The sequence below is a fragment of the Puma concolor genome, chromosome D3 (genome assembly GCF_028749965.1).
Source record: "Puma concolor isolate L17-30 chromosome D3, mPumCon1.1.hap2, whole genome shotgun sequence".
NCBI lineage: Eukaryota > Metazoa > Chordata > Mammalia > Carnivora > Felidae > Puma > Puma concolor.
Window position 1 is genome coordinate 17,108,141 of NC_141678.1, and position 25,157 is coordinate 17,133,297.

The window sequence follows — 25,157 nt, forward strand, 5'->3', positions numbered from 1 at the left end:
ATAAATTTAAAACACTTAAAAAATAAAGTGCTCCATTCCGTGGTTTTTAGTATTTTCACAGTTGTGTGACACTGCCTAATCAATTCTAGAACATTTCATCATCCCCCAAGAAACCCCGGCACCCTTTAAGCAGTCACTCTCCCCCCCCACCCCCCTATCCCCCCCTCCCCCGCCCAGTCCTCCCTCCCCAACCCCTGGCAACCACTAATCTACTTTCCGCAGGCATGGATTTGCCTGTTCTGGACGTTTCCTATCAGTGGAATCCTATGCGACCTCTTGTGACCGGCTTTTTTCACTTAGCGTAATACCTTCAAGTCTCAGCATGTCACTCACTCCTTTTTATGGCCGAATAATATACCATTGCATGGATACACCACATTTTACCTGTCCATTTGTCCATCAATCGATGTTTCTGTTTCTTCCCCTTTTCGGTTATTGTGAACCATGAACTATGAACATTCACATGCAAGTTTTTGTGTGGACACGTTTTGAATTCTTTGGGGGCCTGCATTACTTTCTATTTTTAATACATTGCATATTTTTATGTACTTTGGTACACTGGATATTTTTACATATGATTACTGGAGTTTTTGATGCCCCCTTAAAATGTATACTTGAGTCAAGTGCCTGACTGGCCTCCCCTTGCTTCCACCTTGCAAGTCCTGTCCCTTGCCAGCTGTGGGACTTTGGGCAAGTTGTTTAACCTCTCGGTGCCTTGGTTTCCTCGTCTGTAAAATGGGGATGGTCCCTGTACCTACTGGCAACGATTAGGGGGATACAATGAGGCAATATACACAGGGGGGCCTGGTGTTGGGCCTGCACAGGTGGGTCTCAAAATGGACGTGACCTAGCCTTGACCTTCAGGAGAGCCGACCCGCCTGCCTAGAACCCCTTGCTGCTTCAGTTCCCCAGGGAAACCCGCTATTTTTTTCCTCTCTTGCCTCGGCCTGAACCCCCTACAAAGTCCTCGGGGCGGGACCGAAGCTGTTCGCCAGAAGGCCTCGGTGGCCCCCAGCCCCTTCCGTCCCAGCTGCCCTGCCCCCTGCCACGGCCTCCCCCACCCTCCCCGCTGCCCATTCCCGTTGAAGGCCTCGGCTCCCCCGTCCCTCTGCGCTGCCGTGAGGCCTGCACTTTGCAGGGCTGAAGTCCAAAGTTCAGTCCCTTCGCTAAGCACACGGATAAATATGAACCTTGGAGAATTTCCCCAGCTCCAATGTAAACAGAGCGGGCAGGGGCCCTGATTCACTGGCCGCTGGGGCCAGAGTTGGGGGTTGGGGGTGCCCACAGGGCTTGGTTAGTGGGGTTTGGGGGGGCAGTAGGCGCAAAGAGCCTGGTTCGTGACTGCCTGCCGATCGGCCAGCCAGTAGACAGCCCACTCGGTGGGGGAGGTGGCCGGTGTGGTGGCCCCAGGCCGCGTGGCCCGGTGGTGGTGGTGGAGCCATGGTGTCTAAACTGAGCCAGCTGCAGACGGAGCTTCTGGCGGCCCTGCTCGAGTCAGGCCTGAGCAAAGAGGCGCTGATCCAGGCCTTGGGGGAGCCGGGGCCCTACCTGCTGGCCGGAGATGGCCCCCCGGACAAGGGGGAGTCCCGCGGCGGTGGCGGTCGGGCGGAGCTGGCCGAGCTGCCCAATGGGCTGGGGGAGGCAAGGGGCTCCGAGGACGAGACGGACGACGATGGGGAAGACTTCACGCCGCCCATCCTCAAAGAGCTGGAGAACCTCAGCCCCGAGGAGGCGGCCCACCAGAAGGCCGTGGTGGAGACCCTGCTGCAGTAAGGACCCCTTGCCCGTCCCCGGCGTTCAAAGAGCCCAGGGAGGCCCACCCTCGGCTCTCAACTAGCCCTTCGTCTGGGAGCTATGGCTCTTAGCCTGGCTGTGAGGAAGGGGGACAGGGCCCCCGAGAGCTCGGGGCGTCCTTGCTCAGAGGCTGGAGTCTCCCAGCCCCTGAGCTGGCCCTCGGCAAGGTCCCCAGTTCCCGTGAGCCAGGGCTTTCCACCCAGTGCTTGAGAAGGAAGGGCATGCTCCAGGGGAGCTCTGAGCCGGGGTGGGGGTGGGGGGTGGAAAGCAGGAAAGCTCATAATTCAAGTGCCTGGAGAACCAGAGGGTGGTGGGAATTTTTAGCCACCAGGGCCATTTCTACTTCCCAAACCCTAACTTCCTGCTACGCACTCAGATCGCAGGCTCCAGGGTCAGGAAGCACGGTTAGCGAGAGGGGGTGCCGAGGTCAGGGGCTCCCTTAGCCACCCAGGGACTCAAGCATTAAGCCAGGAAAGCCCAGGTCTTACCTGAGCGAGATGGAACCTCGGAGCAGGATCTGGTTCCCCTTTCCTGCACAGTGTTAGTTAGGCCCCCACAACTCACCAGCAGGCACCATTAGAGGCCTCCCTGTGTACCCCCATCCACTGGCCGGCTCCCCATCTCCCAGAGAACTGGGTGGGTCTGAGCCCGATGCCTCCCCTCTCCTCAGCAGTGCTGACCTGGTTACTAATTACCCACGAGCTTTATTATTTCTCTTTTGTTTTATAAATTTATAAACGGTAAAAGGCTCTGATAAGGCCTGTGATCATTAACTTGTAAAGATGGCCTGGGGAGACCTGGGCCAACCAACCTCCCACCAAGCAGGGGTGGGGGGAGGGGGCCCAGGGGCTACAGGGACTGCCTCCCCAAAGGCTCCTAAGCTCTAATCCTAACAACCAGGCACTGTACTGCAGTTTTATACGCAGATGTTCAGATAATGTTGAGACGAACCCTGGAAGGAAGCTAGGCATAACTCTGCTTCACAGATGAGGAAACCAAGGCCCAGAGAGGGAAGGTAGCTTGACTAAGGCCACCCAGCTGAGACTCCACAGCCACTCTGTTTGGTGCTTTCAATTCCCAGGACGAGGCAGCCAGAGGGAGAGTCCCAGAGACGCTCTCTAGGGGACCATCTCTTTTTCTGTCCAAGGTCCTGATCCCAGCTTGGGGTGGGGGAGCCCTCAGGGTCTGCCTGGCCTTGTGAGGGCCTGGGCAGGGGGCAGGGAGCAGCTTGGGCCCCCTGACTTGGCAGGAAGAAGAGGGCAAAGGGCCCTGCTGAGCTGCAGGGGAGGGGCAAAGAGTCAGGCATTGCCAGACCCAGGGCGAGGGCCACCGGGACAGGGTGGGGCTGGGCCAGACCTGCTCAGGGCCCCAGATGGGACTGGGGGCTTTGGGGTGGGAGTGGGGGCAGGAGGTGCCAAGGGCCTTTCTTACCTGGCTGGGTGGGGCCTGTTGATCAGCAGCCCCTTTAGTGGAATGGTGGGTGGGGGGGGAGGCTCGATCCACAGCACTTGAGGGGGGAGCAGAGGTCAAAGTGCTCCCTGGGGACCAGCAGAGATCCTGGAAGCTGCGAGAGAGAGAAGAGCCACTGAGGAAGACAGAGGGCATGGGGGAGGGGGGGGGGGTGAGATGCAGAGGCCTGAAGAAGCACGGGATAGCGGAGGAGCCAGGAGGGCAGAGGGGCTCACACCCAGCTGGGAGAAGGGGCTGGGGAGAGAGCGAGACGCCCCAAGCTGAGAGGAGGCTGGAGTGCTTCCCCGCCTGCCCCGATTGGGTTTTCTTTAATGCTAACAGCATGCTATTTACTTTCCATTTAAATTTGAGATGTTGCTATAAATTATCAACCAGCTCCTTGTTCCTGCGGAGTTTATAACTAACTACCTGGGTTACTTATTGTTCAGGTAACAAAAGGGATCTGAAAACGCCCCGAGGGGAAAAAGTGGGGCCTGTACCCTCAGGGCACAGGAGGGAGTGGGGTGGGCACCCGTGAGGAAGGCCTGGACACTGGGGGTGGGGGAGGTTAAGGCTGGAAGGGATGGTGCACAGGCCAGGTTTCCAGGGGAAGCCATGTCTTTGGAGAAGACAGTGTGTGGAAAGAGGCAGGGTGGGTCCTAGGTGAGCAAGTGGTGATCGGGAACCTGAGCTCTTCCCTCAGACCTCCACCCTTAGTTCACCGCGTGACCTTGGGCAAGTCTCTTCTCCTGCCTCAGTTTCCCTAGCTGGCCAATGAATAAAATTCAAATTCTCTGTCCTGGTTCCCTGACCTCTTCTTGAGGGACCTTCTCTCCCTCCCTCCCTTTCCTCCAGTTATGTTGAATGCGCTGATTCCTACCTCAGGGCCTTTGCATGTACAGTTCCTTCTGCGGACACTTCTTTCTAGATCTTCCCATGACCGATTCCCTCTTCTCCTTTTGTTCAAATGTCACCTCCTCAGGGAGGCCCTCCTTGACTCCCTATCTAAAGGCAGGACCCACTACAATCATGCTGTCTTCCACCACCTTCTGTTACTAGCCTTTGTCCCTTAACTTTACTTATGATGATCTATTTTTGTGTGTTCTCTATCTCCTGTCATGAAAATAGAAACTTTTCAGAGCTTCTGTGTGGCCTGGTTTACCACCCTGATATCTAGCCCAGTGGCTAACACAGAGCAAGAATGAAAGGGTGGCTAGGGTTCCCTGAAGCCCTGGGGACATCTGTTAAGGTCAAGGGAGGAACCTGTACCCAGGGCTCCTTCCCGGGTCTCCTCCCGGGTCCTCCCTGTTCCTGAGCAGCTCAAACCACAACCTGAGGGTCTCTGATCCTCTCCATCAGGCAGCACCAGGGCATTGAGACCCAGGAAGACAGCGGTTAAGGTGGGACAGTCTGACATCTCTGACTGAGGCCAACCTGCGTGGGTTCAAATCCCAAATCAACCCCACCCTAACCTGGGCAGGTGATTTCATGCCTCTGAGCCCTAGTTTCGTCCGCAAGGCAGAGATGACAATAACACTTACCCACGGGGCAGTAAACGGTTACTATGAGTAATAGTCCCATTTTACAGATGAGCAAACTTAAGGCTCAGAGTGGCAAAACGACTTGCCCAAGGTAATTTACAAAGTACTAAGGCTGGGACTGGGACCCCAGGTCCTCCTAATCCCCGTGCTCTGCACAGCACCCTTGAGGTTGAATGCCCTTCCTTGATAAGCTTATTTCCTTTTTATCCTCCCGAGTTCTTGCTCTTAACCTCCCATCCACTCACTTCCACGCAGGGCTCTAGAGGTCACGGTGGCTTACAAATCGTGGAACTCATTTTCTCCTCCTGGCAACCTATGAAATACTATTAACCCAGTATCACAGCTGGGGAAATTGAGGCACACTGAGGTTAAGCCATCTCCTAAGGCCACCTGGATAGCGAGTGGCAGAGCTGAGATTCAACCCGAGATGGGAACCCTCCCCCCTCCACCAGCCACATGCACTGAGAACTCAGCTCCCCTTCCAGCTGCTCTCCAAGCTCCACAGCCTTGGACCCTCTGAAACCCCCGGGGCCAGCGAGCCAAAGGCCCAAAGTCTTGAACCTCTGATTGAGCCCATAATGTGTAGCAGGTGGGAGGAGGAGACGTGCGCAGATCTTCACCTCTCCTGGGTCCTCTGCCCTCTGCTCTGGGGCTGGGGGTCCCAGGGCCACATCATCATGATGACGACGACGATGATGATGATGGTGACAAATTGTACTTACTGAGCGTCACGGGCCAGGCCCCGCTCTACGCGGTTCACTCCTGTTTGAAACTCACTCATTTGTCCCAAGGGCACTGGGAGGCAGACGTGGGCTTCCTGCCACGGTACAGATGAGGCGTGGGGCACGCGCACATCGTGCTAGGGCGCCGTGGTGGGATGTGAACCCGGGTTGCCTTGACCCTTAAACCCATTAGAATAAGAGCAGGAGATATCTGGAGAGGTGGCCTCTTCGTGCTGGGTTGGGAGAACTGCCCTGAAAGGGGTCAGGTCCTCTGAGACTGATGTGAGCAAGAGACAGAGCAAACAACAGAGACACAGACAGGAGAGACAGAGAGAAAGAGAGAGAGAGGCAGAGAGAAGCTAAGACAGATACAGAGAGAGACACGGTGAATCAAATGGACAGTGACAGATAGTGAATCTTTAGTGTGAGCCAGGGAGCCCCCCCCCCCCCCCCCCGAGAGAAAGACTTAGCTCATTCTCTCCTGAGAAGAGAGAAGGGAGGGAGGGAGGGTTGCTCAGGAGGGTGATGCCTACAGCGGGGGGAGGAGGGAGGCCAACAGGCAGCCTGGCTCCAGAATCAGATAAACATGTTTGCCTCGAAGCACAACACCGGACTTTGTACCTCGTTTCCCTCCTGGCTCTGACTGGCATCCAGGGAGCAGGGGAGGGGTTGACAAGGAGGATCCTAAATGCAGGGAGGAGGAAAAGCTCCAGGAGAGCTCTGGTTGGGGTGGGGGGAGGTGTCTGGAAAAAAGAGAAATATTCTGGAGTCCCAGCTAGGTCACTTTGCACAAGCACTCCCTTTCTGAGGTTCTGTTTTCCCATCTGTGAAATGGGCACATAAGTAGCACCTGGTTCCCAGGGTTACATGGTAAAATGTAAATGACCAGCCTTTAGCGCAGTGCCTGGTTCACGGCAAGTAAGAAACACGAATTCTCACGTCGGTCATTCTTCTACAACTGGGACTTTGCCGTACCGACTGCCGGCCGACTTAAATTGAGTGGCCCCTGCCTCCCTTCCCTCCCTACGCGTATGGGAACTGCTGATAAAAAGGAGAAAGTCACGGGACCCAAGCTGCTGAAAGGCTCTGTGCCTATCACACCTGAGAAGGGCATCATCAAGGGGGCAAGGCCAGGCTGGTTCTTTGGGAAGGAGGGAAGGAGGGAAGGGGAGAAGGCAGTATGAGGTGGGCCTCAAAGTGCTGGGGGGCTTATTTGCTTTTTGTTCTTTTACAATTTAGTTTTAAGTGTTATACATGCATGAATAGCATATGGTACAACGATATATTACATTATTTTAAAAGTGCAGAAAAGCAACAGAGGACACCGTCCTCTCCCCCTGGCCCCGGCACTCCATTTGTATCTCAAGACCACTGGTGTCAAAAGTGTCTTCTGTGTTCTTCCGGTATTTCATGCAAACACAAGCAAATATGTGGAAATCTGTCAGGCCATTTCACATTTTACACAAATCGCACAGCAGACCTACCAGAGGGGCTCTGTTCCATCAGGGCGCAGGGAGAGCTTTCTCACTGGGTTTTTATGGCCGCATCTGCTGGAGGTACCGCGATTGGTACCCTTTCGCTGGCACTTAGGTGGTTTCCCATATTTTGCTGTGCCAAACATGGCGATGAACTGCCTCCCACACCTGCTATTTGTCACACGTGCGAATACCCGGAGGCTCAAATTCTAGAAGCGAACGGCTCAGCTGAGGAGGCGAGAGCCTCAGGCTTTGGAGCCACACAGAGCTGGGTTCAAACCCCGCCCCCCGCCCTTGCTCTCCTGTGTCAGCACTGTTGTGTGGAGCTGTTTTCATCAGACATATTTGTCCTACAAACTCAGGGGAGGACGGGGCAGAGAGGAGGGCTGAGACAGAACAGAAGGGGGAGAGAGAGCATTTGTGTAGTACAGGCACTCAGAGCCCCCCATTCTCCACAGTGAGCAGGGGATAAGAACATGAATCGTGGATGGCTGTCTCTCCAGTGAGAGAGTCTCAGCCCACAGAGTGGGATTCAGGTGCGCACACACACACACACACACACAGCTGTATACCAGCTGACGACCTTTTCACCTGGACCTGTCTGCCCCTGTGCTCTGGGAAACTGGCCAGGCCACAGCCTAGAGGTTAGTACAGATTTTCAGGGGGTGTTTTGACCCTATGTGATTTGTACCTGATAGGTTGACTTAGAACTGAACCCCTTCATATGGGATGGGACTCTGCTGGGCTGTCCCTGTGACCTTGGCCAAAAGATGCTATGCCAGCACTCTTAGCATCAGTGACCCTGCCTGTAAAATGAGAGAATTGCTTTTCTCTCCTTGTTTTCAGAACCACCCCCCGCCAAGTAGGTCTCCCTCATCCATCCATCCACCTGCTCACACCCCTATTCACTTACCCATCTATCCTCCTATCCATTCATCAAACTACCCATCCATCCATCCACCACCCACCATCCCATTTGCCCAGCCATCTACCTGTCCACCCATCTACATATTCCTCTATCTACCTATCCATCTACCTTCCTATCCATTCATCCAACCATCCAGTCACTATCATATATTTATCATCCATCCATCCATCCATCCATCCATCCATCCATCCATCCACCCATCATCACATTTACTCACCCATTTCTCCATCCCTTTATCCACCTACCCTCCCATCCATTCATTCATCCACCCATCCACCATCCCATCCATCCACCCACTCACCCATCCATTCATTCATTCATGCATTCACCATGGGCATGCAGGCCTATTCTGGGTGCTGAGAACCAGAGAGTTCCTGCCCTCCAAGTGTTTACGGTCTCTCACAGTGGATAAGACACAGCCACAAACAACATTTTGAGGTAGGAGGAGGTGGGGGGTCTTCAAAGGAGGCACAAAGGTGAGGATCTTCCCCAAGTGGCTTGTATAGCTTCTGGTGGGAGTCAGTTCATGTCTTCATGTCAGTCCATATGTCTGTGCATTCATGTTTCTAAACTTTTCACTGTGCCCGCGTCTGTGTGGCACTGTTTGAGGCCTGTGTCCACACGTGTGTGCCTACAAGTCTCTGTTCCCATGTTCATGTGTCTGCGTTCCTGTGTCCTGGCACGAGTGCCCCTCCCTTGCTGTCCCTGAGTCTAAGTGTAGGTCCCAATCCCCACGCCTGCTTTCACCCCCAATCCCCATTCTCAGGGCTGACGGGACCCCCGACCCTGCCTGCACCCCCACGCCCAGCAGCCTCTGTCCTGGCCCCTCCTCCTAGGGAGGACCCGTGGCGCGTGGCCAAGATGGTCAAGTCCTACCTGCAGCAGCACAACATCCCACAGAGGGAGGTAGTCGACACCACCGGCCTCAACCAGTCGCACCTGTCCCAGCACCTCAACAAGGGCACCCCCATGAAGACACAGAAGCGAGCGGCCCTGTACACCTGGTACGTCCGCAAGCAGCGAGAGGTGGCCCAGCGTAAGTAAAGACCACAGCCCGTCCTCCCTGGCAGCTCTGGGGTGGGGGCCGGAAGCTCCTCCACCGCATGACGGGGATAGGCCGTCTGAGCGGAAGTCCATGCGAGTCAACTGGCGCTTAGTACCTGTTCCGCGCAAAGCACTCTGGGGGAGGGGAGTAGGTTGGTCCTGGGCATCCGCGGATGGGTGAATGGAGTCCTTGCCTTCTAAGTGTTCTGTGTAGATGGGAAGCAGAAAAGATCATCATGATACAGCGAGACATGTATTATAATGTGATAAAAACAACAGTAACGGCTAGTGTTTACGGAGCATTCACCGTGTGCCAGGCCCAGGGCAGAGTAGGACTTCATGAAGTATCTCAAAATGTTGAGCTGGCAGAGGACCAGAGAGTAATCTATTGTCAGCGGGGAGGCAGGGGCATCAGGAGGGACCACACCAGAGGCAGAACTTTCAGACTAGGTCTTAAAGTCAGAACGGAATTTTGGCCCATGGAGGCGGCAGGGAATGGTGTTTGGGCCAAAGGAGCAGCCTGAGTAAAGACTCAGAGGCAAGGTGTAGGCTCAGGGAATCCTCCATTGCAAACTCCAGATGTGGCCACGCTCTCTTCAGAGAAGTCTGGGTTTCCTTACCCGACCTCACACCCCACAAAATCCCAAGTGCACTTTCACACTACTGAGCCTATGTGTAGACATTAAAAAAAAAAAAAAGGGGCGCCTGGGTGGCGCAGTCGGTTAAGCGTCCGACTTCAGCCAGGTCACGATCTCGCGGTCCGTGAGTTCGAGCCCCGCGTCGGGCTCTGGGCTGATGGCTCAGAGCCTGGAGCCTGTTTCCGATTCTGTGTCTCCCTCTCTCTCTGCCCCTCCCCCGTTCATGCTCTGTCTCTCTCTGTCCCAAAAATAAATAAACGTTGAAAAAAAAAATTTAAAAAAAAAAAACGTTTATTTTATGATTTATCCAAGGTTTTTAAAAAGGCAATACATACTTAATTTTAAAAAATAGGAGGGGGCACCTGGGTGGCTCAGTCGGTTAAGAGGCCGACTTCAGCACCGGTCATGGATCTCAGTCTGTGGGTTCCAGCCCAGCGTCCGGCTCTGTGCTCACAGCTCAGAGCTTGGAGCCTGCTTCCGACTCTGTGTCTCCCTCTCTCCGCCCCCACCCCCCCACTCACGCTCTCTCTCTCAGAAATAAACATTAAAAAATTTTTTTTAATTAAAAAAATAGGAGAAAATAGAGTTTACAATAAAAATTAGGTGTTCTTCTCCTAAAGGACACCCCCAGTTTGATGTATACTTCCAGAGATATTTAATGCATATACTAGCAATATATATGTATTTTCCTCTGCTTTTTTTTTTTTTTTTAATTTTAAGCGAGAGCAAGAGAGTGCACATGGGTGGGGGAGGGACAGAGACAGAGAGGGTGAGAGAAAGAATCCCAAGCAGGCTCCGTGCTGTCAGCACAGCACCCAGTGCGGGGCTCGAACCCGCAAACCGTGAGATCATGACCTGAGCTGAAATCAAGAGTCAGATGCTTAGCTGACTGAGCCACCCAGATGCCCCTCCTCTGCTTTGCTGCTAGCTATTCTGTTATTTGGATGTACCGTTATTTGTTTAATTGGCTCCCTACCAAAGGACTTTTATTAGGGTTTTTCCAATGTGCTGTTAGAACCAATTGCTTCAAAGAACATCCTTTTTTGTATCTATTTGTGCTCACACGAGAGTGTCTATTGAATAATTTCTAGAAGTGAAATTCTAGGTCAGAGTGTAGGTACTTGAAAATTTTTGATAGATACTCCCGTAGTTCCTTATGAAGACATAGCGACAATCTGCATGTTTGGTAATTAAAAAAATAAACTTTCCTCACCATGCTTCCTAAACGTTTATTAAAATGTTAAAGTCCTAAATTTCACATATCGATTTGCTGTTTGTTTATTTACTTATACAAGCTGGAAGTCTTTTAGAATGTCTATTTATTTAAAAAAATTTTTAATGTTTATTTATTTTTGAAGGAGAGAGACAGAACATGAGCAGGGGAGGGGCAGAGAGAGAGGGAGACACAGAAGCAGAAGCAGGCTCTAGGCTCTGAGCTGTCAGCACAGAACCTGACATTGGGCTCGAACTCACAATTTGTGAGATCATGACTTGAGTGAAGTCGGTCGCCCAACCGACTGAGCCACCCAGGCGCCCCTATGTTTACTTATGAGAGAGAGAGAGAGAGAGAGAGAGAGAGAGAGAGAGAGAATATGAGCAGGGGAGGGGCAGAGAGAGAGGGAGACACAGAATCCGAAGCAGGCTCCAGGCTCTGAGCTGTCGGCACAGAGCCCGATGTGGGGCTTGAATTCACAAACTGTGAGATCATGACCTGAGCTGAAATCGAGAGTTAGACGCTTAACCGACTGAGCCACCCAGGTGCCCTTAAAAAAACAACTTTTAAAAGCTGCGAAAAACTATGATATTGGCATTATCAGCAGGCTGATTAAAATATTAAGTGAACTGACATTTACCGAGCAACCACTATGGGAAAGCATTAATATTTTCTTACAAAGATGATCACTGATTGCTTATTCGTGCAGAAATAGCAACACCTCCTGATGCCCGAGGGGCCAGTGAGTGTCTGCACCACCTCTATCTGCCAGGAGCATACTCTCGGGTCTCAAGGGGCTGGGACTGTAGATGACATACTTTGAAGGCACTACGTGCTTTTAGAAAATTAGCATGGCTTTAATTTACGCCTCCTTAGCAGATAAAACTGAAATAGCACATAATAGAATTTTAGAATAAGTGTTGATTTTCAGAACTTCTGGGCAGATGGTAGAGAGACTCCCAGTTTACCCCAGACCCAGCTTTCCCTATTATTAACACTAGTATGGGACATTTTTTTAAAGATTTATTTATTTATTTATAGAGAACACAAGCTGGGGAGGGGCAGAGAGAGAGAGAGAGAGAGAGAGAGAGAGGAAGAGAGAATCTCCAGCAGGCTCAGCACCGTCAGCGCAGAGCCTGATGCGGGGCTCCAAACCACGAACCATGAGATCATGACCCGAGCCTCAATCAAGAGTTGACGTTTAACTGCTTAACCGACCGAGCCACCCAGCCACCCCTAGTATGGGACATTTGTCATGATTAGCAAACCAACACTGACACAGGATTATTAAGTCCGTACTTCGTTATTCAGATTTCTTCGGTTTTTCCCTAACGTTAATGTCCTGTTTCTGGTCCAGGATTGTATCCAGTTGTGGAGACGCTGTATATAGTTGTCATGCCGCCTTAGGTTGCTCTGGCTCGTGACAGTTTCTCGGATTTTCCTTGTTTTTGATGGACTTGCCAGGATAGTTTTTAATGCTTATTTATTTTGAGAGAGAGACACAGTGTGAGCATGGGAGGGGCAGAGAGAGAGAAGGAGACACAGAATCAGAAGCAGGCTCTAGGCTCTGAGCTGTCAACACAGAGCCCAAGGTGGGGCTCGAACTCATGAACCGCTAGATCATGACCTGAACTGAAATCAGATGTTTAACAGATTGAGCTACCCAGGCGCCCCGACAGATAGTTTTTTTTTAAGCTGAAATATCTTAGTTTTCTGGGCCAAGTCATGTCTGGTACTCCAGATCTTGGTCCAGCCCGCTGCCAGGAGAGATGGTCAACGAAGTCAGTTGGAATCTGAGTCAAGCGGGCTTCTAGTGGCTTCTAGGTGGGTCTAATCCCACCTGTCCCCAGAGCATTGGTGCTGGCTTCTGCCTCTTGAAACTCAGATGAAAGGGGCGCCTGGGTGGCGCAGTCGGTTAAGCGTCCGACTTCGGCCAGGTCACGATCTCGCGGTCCGTGAGTTCGAGCCCCGAGTCAGGCTCTGGGCTGATGGCTCGGAGCCTGGAGCCTGTTTCCGATTCTGTGTCTCCCTCTCTCTCTGCCCCGCCCCCGTTCATGCTCTGTCTCTCTCTGTCCCAAAAATAAATAAAAACGTTGAAAAAAAAATTAAAAAAAAAAAAAGAAACTCAGATGATGAAGGCACTCCTGCACTATCCCCGACTCGATCTTCCTGCCTCCCCTCTCATAAAAATGGCTTGGCATTTATCTGTTCTATTCTCTTGGAGGCTTGCTCAGGGATAATCCAACAGTTTCTATTAATGTAGAACCAGCTGACAAGGGCTGGCTGGGTCTCTCCTCTCTTGGCCAACACTTGCATTTTAAGTGTGCTTTACAGGTCTGAAAAGTTTGAAATAGCTCTGAACCTACTCAAGAAATGTGGTTCAAGTTTCTGTTCTACTGTGCATCCCTGGAAAGATATTTAGCCTCTCTGAGCCTCAGCTTCTTCATCTGGAAAATGAGATAGCAAATGTGTTAGATCTGAACAAATGCCAATGCTTACCTGGAGCCCTGTATTGGGAAAGATTGCGAGCTTATGTCTTGGTTCACTAGAAAACTGTGCAGGTTTTTTTTTTTTAATTTTTTTCTTAGCAAATTTAAGATTTATTTTTAATGGTTTTTAAAATGTATTTTATTGTCAAGTCGGCTAACATACAGTATATACGGTGTGCTCTTGGTTTCGGGGGTAGCCTCCCATGACTGTTTACATACGACACCCAGTGCTCATCCCAACAAGTGCCCCCCTCAATGCCCACACCCATTTTCTCCTCTCTCCCTGCCCCATCAATCCTCAGTTTTTTCTCTGTATTTAAGAGTCCCTTATGAGGTTGCCTCCCTGCCTCTTTGTTTGAAACTATTTTTCCCCTTCCCTTCCCCCACGGTCTTCTGTTAAGTTTCTCAAGTTCCCCATGTGAGTGAAAACATGGTATCTGTCTTTCTCCGACTGACTTATTTCACTTAGCATAACATGCTCCAGTTCCAGCCGTTGTTGCAAATGGCAGGACTTCATTCTTTCTCATTGCCAAGTAGTATTCCATTGTATGTATAAACCACATCTTCTTCATCCATTCATCAGTGGATGGACATTTGGGTGAAGGGGTTGATTAGTAATGTCTGCCTTGGACACAGGTTAAGACAGTGATGGTATGTGTGCTGTGTGACTGTCATCACTGGATTAGATGATTTTTTTTTTAATTTTTTTTTCAACGTTTATTTATTTTTGGGACAGAGAGAGACAGAGCATGAATGGGGGAGGGGCAGAGAGAGAGGGAGACACAGAATCGGAAACAGGCACCAGGCTCCGAGCCATCAGCCCAGAGCCTGACGCAGGGCTCGAACTCACGGACCGTGAGATCGTGACCTGGCTGAAGTCGGACGCTTAACTGACTGCGCCACCCAGGCGCCCTAGATGATTTCTAAAAACATTTTTTTCTAATGTTTATTTATTTATTTATTTATTTTTTTTTTATTTTTTTTTTTTTTAATTTTTTTTTAAACGTTTATTTTTGGGACAGAGAGAGACAGAGCATGAACGGGGGAGGGGCAGAGAGAGGGAGACACAGAATTGGAAACAGGCTCCAGGCTCTGAGCCATCAGCCCAGAGCCTGACGCGGGGCTCGAACTCACGGACCGCGAGATCGTGACCTGGCTGAAGTCAGACGCTTAACCGACTGCGCCACCCAGGCGCCCCTGTTTATTTATTTTTGAGAGAGAGAGAGAGAGAGAGAGAGAGAGAGACAGAGCACTAGCGGGGGAGGGGCAGAGAAAGAGGGAGACACAGAATCCAAAGCAGGCTCCAGGCTCCGAGCTTGTCAGCACAGAGCCCGACGCGGGGCTCTAACCCACAAACCATGAGATCATGACCTAAGCTAAAGTTAGACGTCTAAACGACTGAGCCACCCAGGCACCTCTAAAAAAAATTTTTTTAATGTTTATTTATTTTTGAGAGACTGAAAGAGACAGAGCATGAGCAGGCGGGACAGAGAGAGAAGGAGACACAGAATCCAAAGCAGGCTCCAGGCTCTGAGCTGTCAGCACAGAGCCTGACGTGGGGCTCGAACCCATGAACCGCGAGATTGTGACCTGAGCTGAAGTGGGACGCTTAAACGACTGAGCCACCTGGGCGTCCCCGGGTTAGATGATTTCTAAGTTCTAGCTGTAAACTCATTTGGCTCAGCACCCTGGGAATGAGAAAGAACCGGGAGCGTGGTCAGAAGCGGGAAGGCGGGAGTGGCCAGGGCCCTGCTGATGGCTCTCTGTGCCTACAGAGTTCACCCACGCAGGGCAGGGTGGGCTGATTGAAGAGCCCACAGGTGATGAGCTGCCGACCAAGAAGGGGCGGAGGAACCGTTTTAAGTGGGGCCCAGCCTCCCAGCAGATCCTGTTCCAGGCCTACGAGAGGCAGAAGAACCCCAGCAAGGAGGAGCGAGAGGCACTGGTGGAGGAGTGCAATAGGTATAATGGCTGGTGGGTTAGCGGGGCTGGTTTGGTCTGGGCTGGGGCAAGGTTGGGTGGCTCTGGGTTCTGAGGAGGGCTCGCCAGTCCTTGAGAGCTCCTCCTGCTGGCCCTGGGGCACTCAACTTCCGCTCAGTGTCTGCAACCTAGCTCCACTCCTAGCACCTACTCCCCACCCACCCGAGCAACCCTTGCGTGGCCGCTCATCTCATTCACCCTCATCTAGCCTCATGGCTATTTTGCTCACTTTATAAATGGAGAGACTAAGAGAGGCTAAGACACTTGCTCAAGGCCACACAGCAGAACTGGGATTAGAACCCAGATCTGCCAGTTTTAAACACTAAGGTAGAACCCTACCGCTCAGAACTCTCTTCGCCACCTCCAGCCCCAGGAGAGGGTTCCTCTGAGCCTGGCCTGGAGGCTCATGAGTGGCCATTTCTGCAGGGCGGAGTGCATCCAGAGGGGGGTGTCACCATCGCAGGCACAGGGGCTGGGCTCCAACCTCGTCACGGAGGTGCGCGTCTACAATTGGTTTGCCAATCGGCGCAAGGAAGAAGCTTTTCGGCACAAGCTGGCCATGGACACATACAGCGGGCCGCCACCGGGGCCAGGCCCGGGCCCTGCGCTGCCAGCCCACAGCTCCCCGGGACTGCCCCCGCCCGCCCTCTCCCCCAGTAAAGTCCACGGTGAGTGATATGTGGGCAGGGGGGTTGAAATGTAGAGGGTAGAGGGGACACGAGTGTCGGCTGGGGAGCTGGGGAGCACCACCTCAGTGGCGGTAGCCACCCAAACCTCTCAGCACTTCAGCTTGGATCCTTATCACTCCACTCCACTCATTACAGTCTCTATCCAGTCCTCTCCTGTCCATCCCACTGACCACGCCCCTCTATTCTCCAGTCCAGCCTAACTTGACTTGGGTTACTTCCATTCAGTTCATTCACTCAAGATCAATTGACTTCAGTTCAATTCAATTCACTTCAATTCAATTCTGTTCAACTCCATATGATCCAATTGAGGTCCTTTAAATTACACCCGTCTAATTAAATATAATTGGAGGAAATGAAATTAATTTTGTACAGCTCAGTTCAATTCAATCCAATTCTCTTTGATCCGATTCAGTTCAACTCCACGCGCTCAATCTAGCTCAGTCCATTTCAGGCTCAATTCAGCTGGATTCCATTTCATTGAACTAATTCCAGTTCCTTCTATTCAACTTGGCTCACTGCAATTTCATCAGCATCAGCTCATGTTGATTCAAATGCCTTTCACTGCACACCTACTGCCTATCACATGTAGTGCGAGGAGTGGGGGCCATGGAGCTAATAAAACTCAGGTCTTGCCTTCAAGGAGTTGGAGGCAGCCAGCCCAGGAGCTGGCAGGAGGATGCTCAGGTGAAGTTTGCCGCTGGCACACAGAAACACAGGGCAAGTGGCCTAAGCACACCAGTGCGGTCTGGGGTGATGAGGGCCAAGGAGGGCAGGGAAGTGAGGTGCTGAGGCTGGGCGCTGCTCCCACTCCAGGCGTGCGCTATGGACAGCCGACAACCAGCGAGGGGGCAGAAGTGCCCTCAAGCAGCGGTGGTCCCTTGGTGACGGTGTCTGCACCCCTACACCAAGTGTCCCCCACGGGCCTGGAGCCCAGTCACAGCCTGCTGAGCACCGAAGCCAAGCTGGTGAGTGTCCTCATACCCCCCGGGTGGAGAAGCGCCTTCCAACCCCATCTTCCATCCTCCCTTGGCCGGGAGACTCTGGAGTCATCCCCAGGGAGACAGTGTGGGGCTCCACCCTCACTCAGCTTGGTTTCCCCTCCAAGGTCTCAGCAACCGGAGGCCCTCTCCCCCCTGTCAGCACCCTGACAGCTCTGCACAGCTTGGAGCAGACATCCCCAGGCCTCAACCAACAGCCCCAGAATCTCATCATGGCCTCACTTCCTGGGGTCATGGCCATTGGGCCCGGTGAGCCCGCCTCCCTGGGGCCCACCTTCACCAACACAGGTGCCTCCACCCTGGTCATTGGTAAGTTGGTGGGCATGGGGGGGGGGCACCCGGGTGGGGGGGGTTCGTGGGACTGCCACAGAATCCAGAACCTGGAAGAGCCACTGGGACTCATTCATTCATTCATTCATTCACATACTTATTCAGAGCCTGCGCTGTGCCAGGTACTACGCTACATCAGTGATACATAGGTGAACCAAACAGACTGAAATCTCAATGACTCCAGTGGGGAGGCAGACAGCAAACATAATGCAGACGTCACACAGTGTCTTGGAAGGCAAAATGTCTATGGGAAAAGTAAGCGGGAAAAGGGGGATCAAAGTTTTGTAGGTTTTGGGTGGCGTGTGTTTTTTCTAAGATGTCTTATTTATTTTTGAGAGAGAGAGAGAAAGAGAGAGAGAGAGAGAGAGCAAGGGAGGCGCAGAGAGATGGAGACAGAGGATCCAAAGCGGGCTCTGTGCTGACAGCACAGAGCCTAATGTAGGGCTCAAACTTAGGAACCGTGAGATCGTGACCTGAGCTGAAGTCGGACACTTAACCAACTGAGCCACCCGGTGCCCCTGTTTTTTTTTAAGCCCAGAAAGACTTTATTTGTAGGAACCAGGATGCAGAGGCTCAATATAGAAGACACAGAGACAGCTGCTGGGAGAGGGGAACAGAGCTAAGCTGTAGGGCCTTTGCACTGCTGTGGAACCAACCTAGTTGGACAAAGCCCCTGCCCCTATAATGAATTAAAGGCTCAGAAAGGGGGAGCGCCTTGCTTAGATCAAGTAAGTTAGTGACAGCTCCTAGGGCAAAGGTGTTTCCTGGTCGCCTCTTCCCTTCCCCCAACCCTTTGGCTCTGGGAGGGAGGGACAGTGCCCCCAGGGGTCGGTGCGGGGCCAGGGGAGGCAGTGAAGGGGGTAGGAAGCCTGGCTGACTCCCGTCCCTCCCGCTCCAGGCCTGGCCTCCACTCAGGCACAGAGCGTGCCGGTCATCAACAGCATGGGCAGCAGCCTGACCACCCTGCAGCCAGTCCAGTTCTCCCAGCCACTGCACCCTTCCTACCAGCAGCCACTCATGCCCCCCATGCAGAGCCACGTGGCCCAGAGTCCCTTCATGGCCACCATGGCCCAGCTGCAGAGCCCCCACGGTGAGTACCCCTAGCCCCACGCTGTCCACGAGCACGGGGTGGGCGGGTGGAGGTATAGGGTGGCTTAGCAGCTGTTGTGGTCTGTGTGTGTGAGCGCTTCTGTGATGAGGTGGTCTGCAGGCCAGAATATGACTCAGTGTGTAAATATGCGTGGTGTTTCTGTGAGTGGGAAGGCACGTGGGCGTTCACGGGTGTTTGCAGGGGCACACCCACGTGAGAGGACACCACACGTCCTTTCTCTGCAACCCACGGGGCCACGTGTATTTCAGAATTCGCTACTTCTCAGACTTCACATATGGTGGATCCGCCGTATGTTTTATCACACTCCCAGCGGGGCTCGGGCAGTGTCTCGTCATCAAAGCCCTGGGATGTCTGCAGCAGGAGGCAGGAGGCCACGAAGGAGGTTAATAAAGACGGGGCACAACCTCACAGCGGGCTCGGGTGGGAGTTTGCCACCAAAAGCGCTCTAGTGCCGACCTTATGAAAATCTATGGGTTTTTCAGACCTTTGTGGAGTTCGGAACCGGGCCTGAGGGACTGTGCACCTGTGTATCTGTGTGGATTTGGTTCAGTGCACGTATTTATGTGCGTGTATGGTTTCATCTGCGTCGATGTGAGAATGTGTGCTCATGTGCTTTTCTGCTGGTGTCCATGTGCGTTCTTGTGGGGCCGGGCTGTAGGTGAAACTTTGGGTGACATTTTGGAGAGGTGTCCTGGAGGCGGAGCTACACGGCCCTCTGTCCCGCTCAACCCCCTAACGGGAGCTGCCAGCCTTTCCCTCCGTGGCCCGTACTTAGCACAGTAGCACCTAGCCTCCCACTGCCGTTCACACTTGTCGTCCTCAGGTGGTGGGTGTGGGTTCCTGTCCTCCCCCAGCCTTCCCCCCATGGAGCCAGCCTGAGCAGGGTCCTGTAGTTGGGGAGAGGGTCTAACCCCTCTATCTGGAGCTCCCAGCTTGGGATATCTGTCCTGAGTCCCCAAGCACTCCTCCATCGGGCCACTTACCAGGCCTCGTGCCTCACCTCCCCCACAGCGCCCAGCTTTGAGGCCCTCTCAGGAGGGACCCAGCCTGGCCCAGGGTGTCTGGTCTTTACCCCCCTCTCTCCTCCCTCCCGGCCAGCCCTCTACAGCCACAAGCCTGAGGTGGCCCAGTACACCCACACGGGCCTGCTTCCGCAGACCATGCTCATCACCGACACCACCAACCTGAGTGCTCTGGCCAGCCTCACGCCCACCAAGCAGGTAAGGCCCAGGCCTGCCTGGCCCCTCGCTCGGGCCCCACCCCACAGTGCACCCATGGGGGGCTCAGGAGGCCGCTCTGTTCCCCCAGGTCTTCGCCTCAGACACGGAGGCCTCCAGTGAATCCGGGCTGCATACGCCGGCGTCTCAGACCACCACCATCCACATCCCCAGCCAGGACCCCGCCGGCATCCAGCCCCTGCAGCCCACCCACCGGCTCAGCGCCAGCCCCACCGGTGAGCCGCCTTTCCCTGCTCCCTCAGGTGGGGAGGAAGGTGTGTGCGGCAAACGGGAGGGTGCCCTGTGCTCCCCCGACGGGAGCCAAGAGGGGCGTGAAACCACAGGGAAGTGGGCCTGTCTTACAGGAATATCTCACTGACTCGGGACGGGGAAGAGATGAATTGCGAGAGACAGGGGAGGGTGACGGTGAGGAGCGATCTGATCTGGCCTTGCTTTGGGCCAGAGGTAGCTCGCAAGCGTGTTGGGTGGCTCAGGGTTTAGCATGGAGTTCATTGCCCACGTTTAAAGATGAGCTTTCACAAAGGAATCGTGATTTCTGGCTTTTCCTGGAGAATCGGAGACCCGTGTTCCCACGCAGCAACAACAGCGTGCGGGCTCTCTAGGTCAGCTACATCGCACTTGACCCATTCATTTCCATCCCCCGGTGCCCTGAGCCCGCAATCTACGATGTCAATGAAGGGCGGGCACCGGGGAGTCAGGCTGCTGGGCTCTGAGGCCGGGGGTGGCCACTCGCTAAGTGCGGGACTTGGGCAGCCGCTTCATCCCGTGAGCCTCAGGTTTCTCCCTCCAGCCCTGGTGGCTGCAGCGACAGGAACTGAGGGCTTCCTGCTCTACCCACGGGGCACGCGTCATCATCCCCGTTTTACAAATGGGAAAGCAGACGCCAAGGAGGTGAGGGACTTGGTCTTGCCTCCGACAGCTACTACCAGGTGGCAGGGCCAGGACTTGAACCCAGGTCCCAACTCAAAGCCCATTCTCTTAGCTGTCGGAATCAGTCAGGGTTCTCGTAAGACACAGAACCAACAGGAATACAGTAGATCCCTGAACAACATGGTGTTTGAACTGCACAGGTCCACTTACATGTGGATTTATTTCATTGTTTTTTTAAGTTACTTTTTTTTAAAGTTTATTTATTTTGAGAGAGAGAGAGAGAGAGAGAGGGAGAGAGAACGAGTGGGACTGGGGCAGAGATTGGGGGACAGAGAATCCAAAGTAGGCTCCTCGCGGACAGCAGGAAGCCCGATGTGGGGCTTGAACTCACAAATTGTGAGATCGTGACCTGAGCAAAAGTCAGAAGCTTAACTGACTGAGCTACCCAGGCGCCCCCACGTGGATTTTTTCCGACACAGCACAGGACTGTAAATGTATTTTCTTTTCCTTAGGATGTTCTTCTTTTTTAATATTTATTTATTTTTGAAAAAGGGACGGGAGAGAGAGAGAGAGAAGGAGGGAGAGAGAGAAGGAAAGAGAGAGAGAGAGAGATGGGTTAAGAGAGAAGAAGAGGGAGAGAATCCCAAGCAGGTTCCCAGCTGTGTGCGCAGAGCCCGACACGGGGCTTGAACTCACGAACCACAAGATCGTGACCTGAGCTGAAATCAAGAGTCGGCTACTTAACCGACGGAGCCACCCAGGCTCCCCTTCCTTATGACATTCATGATACTTTTTTCCCTCTAGTTTACCTTTTGTAAGAATACAGTGCCTAATACCTCTAACATACAAGATATGTGTCAATTGACTTGTTTATATTATTGGTCAACAGTAGGCGATTAGTAGCTAAGTTTTGGGGGAGTCAAAAGTTACCTGCAGATTTGTGACTACGCAGGGGGTCAGCGCCCCTGACCCTCGCACTGTTTAAGGGTCAACGGTATAGATATATATTCAAGGAACTGGCTCACACGCCTGTGGGGCCGACCAGTCTGGCAGCAAAGGCAGGATGTGATCCTGCAATCTTGAGGTAGGATTCCTTCTTCTCTAGGAAGCCTCAGCTTTTGCTCTTAAGGCCTTTGACTGATTAGATGAGACCCACCCGTGTCAGCCAGAGAAATCTCCTTTACTTGAAGTCAACTGATCAGCGGTGTTAACCGCGTCTACTCAATACCCCCACTGCAACACTTCAGTGTTTGGTTTCATGACTGGGCCGCAGCCTAGCAACGCCGAAGCCTGAAAGTAACCACACCGCCCCACCAGGGCTTCTCCGATGTTCCTACTAAAACGTCCTGAGGTGGCCACCCCCCAGGTGGCCCCGGAGCCTGGCTGGGGGTTAATAAGACCCAAGGGTAGAGGCCTGGCTTTGGGGATCTGGTTATCTGCTGTAATTCAGGAGGTGGCGAGGCCCTGTGTGGCCTGTCCCAAGGGCCCCCAGGGATGGGTGGGCGAGGTGGGGTTGGGAAGGGCTTGGCAGACAGCCAGCTGTCTCACTTGCCCCTGCAGTGTCCTCCAGCAGCCTGGTGTTGTACCAGAGCTCCGACTCCAATGACGGCCACAGCCACCTGCTGCCATCCAACCACAGTGTCATCGAGACCTTCATTTCCACACAGATGGCTTCATCTTCCCAGTAACCACGGCAACCGCCCCCCAGGGGCTGGGCCCTGCCTGGAGCGTGCCCGGCGAACTTGGGGGGTGACTGGGACATGTGAGCCTGTGAAACTTCCACTGCCACAAGAGAGCGGCCTTCCCTGGAAAACTGCCACCCTGCTCTGTCAGCAACGGAAAGGAGGGTTTCAAGGCGCCCCGACCTCAGGAGGGCTGTTTCAGTGCACGAGAGGGGACTGTGGAGAGCTGGGAAGCAGAGCAAGACGCGAACGAGAGGGACTGTCCCTGCTGCTCAGGGTGAATCTTGCCACTTGGAACAGAAGGGGACAGCCTTTGGGCTTTGGTACCTCCAGCCTGTGCCTGTGGAGACCCCCGGGAACCCCCAAGGGAACCCTTGTACCCGCACTCCTCGGGACACAAGCCTGCGTAGCTGTGACTCACGGAGCTCAGTGAGAGGCCCAAGATCAACATGGCCCCGTCCTGTCACCTGTGCCCTGACCAGGCCCCTCTGCCCCGCCCCAGTTCCAGCTATTGACCCTGCTCCCCACTCACATAAGCATTCTCCGAGTGGCTACCCAGTGCCCGGGCTGGGGCTCAGATGCCCACGCCCCAGGAGGGCTCAGGCTAGCGGCCGAGGCATGCGGGGCTCTCCAGCTTCTCTCGTCCTCAGCCACCCCTCCCCTGGCCTCCAAGATGGCTGGTTCTCTCCGCCATTCATCCCCCCCACACCTTCTCACGCCAGCCCGGCATCTCGCCTCAATGGGAAAGCCCCCCTCGGGACTAGGAAGTCCGTCTTGCCCCACGGGAGCCTTGTGACTCTGCGCCTGGTGCCGCTGTTGAGATTCTGATAACAGCTCCTCTGGCCCGTGGGGCCCTGCAGCCCCTCCCTGGTCTGGGGGACAAGCTGCTGGGGTCAGAAGGCAGCAAGGCCTGAGCAGATGACAGAGCTGAGGTGCCCAGAGGGTGAGGGGAGAGACGAGACCGGCGGGGAGGAGCTCCCCGTGGGGACGGGGCTGATGCCTGGAAGCTTGGGAGCTCGGCCGGCTGAGGGATGTGGAGGCCAGGTGGTCACAGCCACACCCAGGAGCCTGAGGTCCTGAGTGCCACCAGGAGGAACACTGTCAGCCCGGGGCTCTATGACCTCCTCTCTAGGAAGGGGCTGCTGCAGACAACTTGGCCTTGAGGGCTGCTCCCACCCTGGACGGAGGAAAGGGCCGGGGCAGAACCAGCACCCCCGAGGCTTGCAGCCAGCCAAGAGCCAACCTGTACATTTATTTAACTTGTAGTAAAGGAAATGAGGATCGGAGTAGTGGAAACGCATACTGGAAACTTCTTGCTTGTCCACATGTTGCCCAGACGGGGCTGGGCAGGCAGAGGGAGGTGGTGGTGGGTCACACTCTCACGTCCTGCCTCTGTCTTTCTCGCTCTGCCAAACCTCAGAGTCAAGGCCACAAAGCCAGAATTCCACTTTAACCTTGAGCTTCTGCTCTTCCCCTGCAGAATGCTGCAGGTGTCTGAAAACCGGTCCACAAGTGCTGTGGTGCTTCTCGAAGTCTTGAGGCTGGGGTGCAGGAACGCAGCTTGGGGTGTAGACAGGACCCCACCTACGTGAGGTTTATTTAGCATGTCTCATCACGATTCGGCACGGACAGGGAAGGAGCACCCAGATCACTTTGTTAGGTCTGGGGTCATTTATTTTCAACAATCTGGTTGGCTCAGAGACACGATCATGTGTGGCACATTCACAAATGTGGAGAAAGAAAATTCTGGCAGCCTAGCGGGGGAAAAAATCTCTCTCCTTCTTTTTATCAAGTCTGTGCAACCTGGAGGGAGAAGTACAAAACTCTTTCTTGGCCTTGTCATCTCAGGGGCCCCTTCCCTCGTTAAGGTGGTCTCCCACACCAGGTTGGGAAGGTGGAGAGGAAGGAAAAACTCTCCTGTCACTTACTCTCCTCAGACAGTGCTGGGAAGATGGAAGCTTTACCATGTGGCCTTCGGTCTTGAGTAACTGGAAGGCTCCTTTTTCCTGAGGCCATGGAATGTTCTGGCATCACAGGTCTGCCCCAGTTCCCAACGGGAGCACAGATGGGCAGGCCTTGATTAGGCTTCTCACCCTACAACCGTGTCTCTGTCCCAACCCTTGGGCGAGCCCCAATCATGGGCAGAGTCTGGACCTCTGTCCAGCCAAGTCCTTGAACTTGGAGGGAGGTGGGGCTTGGAAATGCCTCGTCCTCGGGCTAGTTGGGCCCCGTGCCTGTGGGGCTCCGATCAGTTGGCAGGCATGGCCACTGCCCTCTTTATTGGTGGGATTGGGGAAGCCTCGCTGGCCTTTGCTTTTTTCCTCCTTCTCTTCTTTTTGGTCCCAAGTGATGTCTGGTCTCCATTGAGCCTGGGTGAATGCTTTTCCTGCTTCCCTATGGTGGCCCCGCTTGTGGTGGTGGTGGCGGCCGGGGCGACCGAGTCGGCACCGGCCTCCTTCTTGGCTTTCTTTTTCAACTTCTTTTTCTTCTTCTTTGCCTCTTTCTCCACTTTGACAGGGCCGTGGATGGCAGATTCCTGGAGGATGTCGGAGGCTGACACGGCCGCCTCCCGGCACCGCTGCCACTCCTCGTCGCTGTCCTCGCTGCTACAAGGGGAGGGCACAGAGTGGGGACAGGGCCCCAGAGCCAGCAGGAAGAGGTCACGGCGGGGTCGGGGGGGGGGGGCGGTGCTAGAAAGCTCCAGCTTGGGAATGAGGCCGGCCTGGGTTCCAACATTGGCTTCTCCACTTCCCAGCTGTGTGATCTCATTAAGTGACTTAACCTCTCTGACCCTCAGTGTCTCCATCTATGAAATGGGTGCGTGGGTCTCACAGGGATGCCCCAGGAGTGAGGTGTCTGGCGCAAGGTGATGCTCAAAAAGCAGTAAAGATCCAAAGCGAACTCCCAACAGAACCCTCTTCCCTCTCCCACTGAGGGTACTACTTCTCGACCTCCCTGACACGGCT

The 25,157-nt window shown here is 53.8% G+C and overlaps 2 protein-coding genes and 1 long non-coding RNA gene across 26 annotated transcripts in view; 1 reads left to right on the forward strand and 2 right to left on the reverse strand.

Annotated features, from left to right (window-relative positions):
* The window catches only part of CD3H12orf43 (chromosome D3 C12orf43 homolog), a 41,173-nt gene that overhangs the window by 7,686 nt on the left and 8,330 nt on the right, over positions 1 to 25,157 (reverse strand). For 7 of the 24 annotated variants that reach the window (XR_015242288.1, XR_015242287.1, XR_015242285.1 and 4 more), the window contains exons 6-7: positions 9,070 to 9,159; positions 2,283 to 3,358 (exon numbers count right to left, since the gene is read on the reverse strand). Coding sequence is in view for 8 of the 24 variants with exons in the window: in XM_086681852.1 (XP_086537978.1) it covers positions 2,758 to 3,358; positions 9,070 to 9,159 (691 nt within the window). In the remaining 16 variants the exon portion in view is untranslated. Of the gene's footprint in view, positions 1 to 1,621; positions 3,359 to 9,069; positions 9,160 to 23,423; positions 24,798 to 25,157 lie in introns of those variants that run through there. The other 17 variants (XR_015242296.1, XR_015242297.1, XM_086681856.1 and 14 more) reach the window with 13 other exon arrangements.
* On the forward strand, positions 1,209 to 23,477 carry HNF1A (HNF1 homeobox A). Its single transcript, XM_086681851.1, has 10 exons — positions 1,209 to 1,769; positions 8,746 to 8,945; positions 15,069 to 15,255; positions 15,700 to 15,941; positions 16,776 to 16,927; positions 17,068 to 17,269; positions 18,189 to 18,380; positions 19,500 to 19,621; positions 19,710 to 19,854; positions 22,070 to 23,477. Exons 1-10 carry the CDS (start codon positions 1,441 to 1,443, stop codon positions 22,195 to 22,197), a joined length of 1,899 nt encoding a protein of 632 aa, XP_086537977.1. The 5' UTR covers positions 1,209 to 1,440; the 3' UTR covers positions 22,198 to 23,477.
* LOC147575345 (uncharacterized) lies at positions 11,813 to 13,996 on the reverse strand. Its single transcript, XR_015242300.1, has 2 exons — positions 12,947 to 13,996; positions 11,813 to 12,702 (listed from the first exon to the last, which is right to left on the reverse strand). It is a non-coding gene; the product is annotated as an uncharacterized LOC147575345 (long non-coding RNA).

What these genes read in the sequence shown, in the direction of transcription:
- HNF1A (XM_086681851.1), top strand. Translation starts at nt 1,441, where the DNA reads ATGGTGTCTAAACTGAGCCAGCTGCAGACGGAGCTTCTGGCGGCCCTG. An exon ending in GTGGTGGAGACCCTGCTGCA is followed by an intron (nt 1,770 to 8,745) that starts GTAAGGACCCCT and finishes CCCTCCTCCTAG; the next exon opens with GGAGGACCCGTGGCGCGTGG. An exon ending in CCAGCTGCAGAGCCCCCACG is followed by an intron (nt 18,381 to 19,499) that starts GTGAGTACCCCT and finishes CCTCCCGGCCAG; the next exon opens with CCCTCTACAGCCACAAGCCT.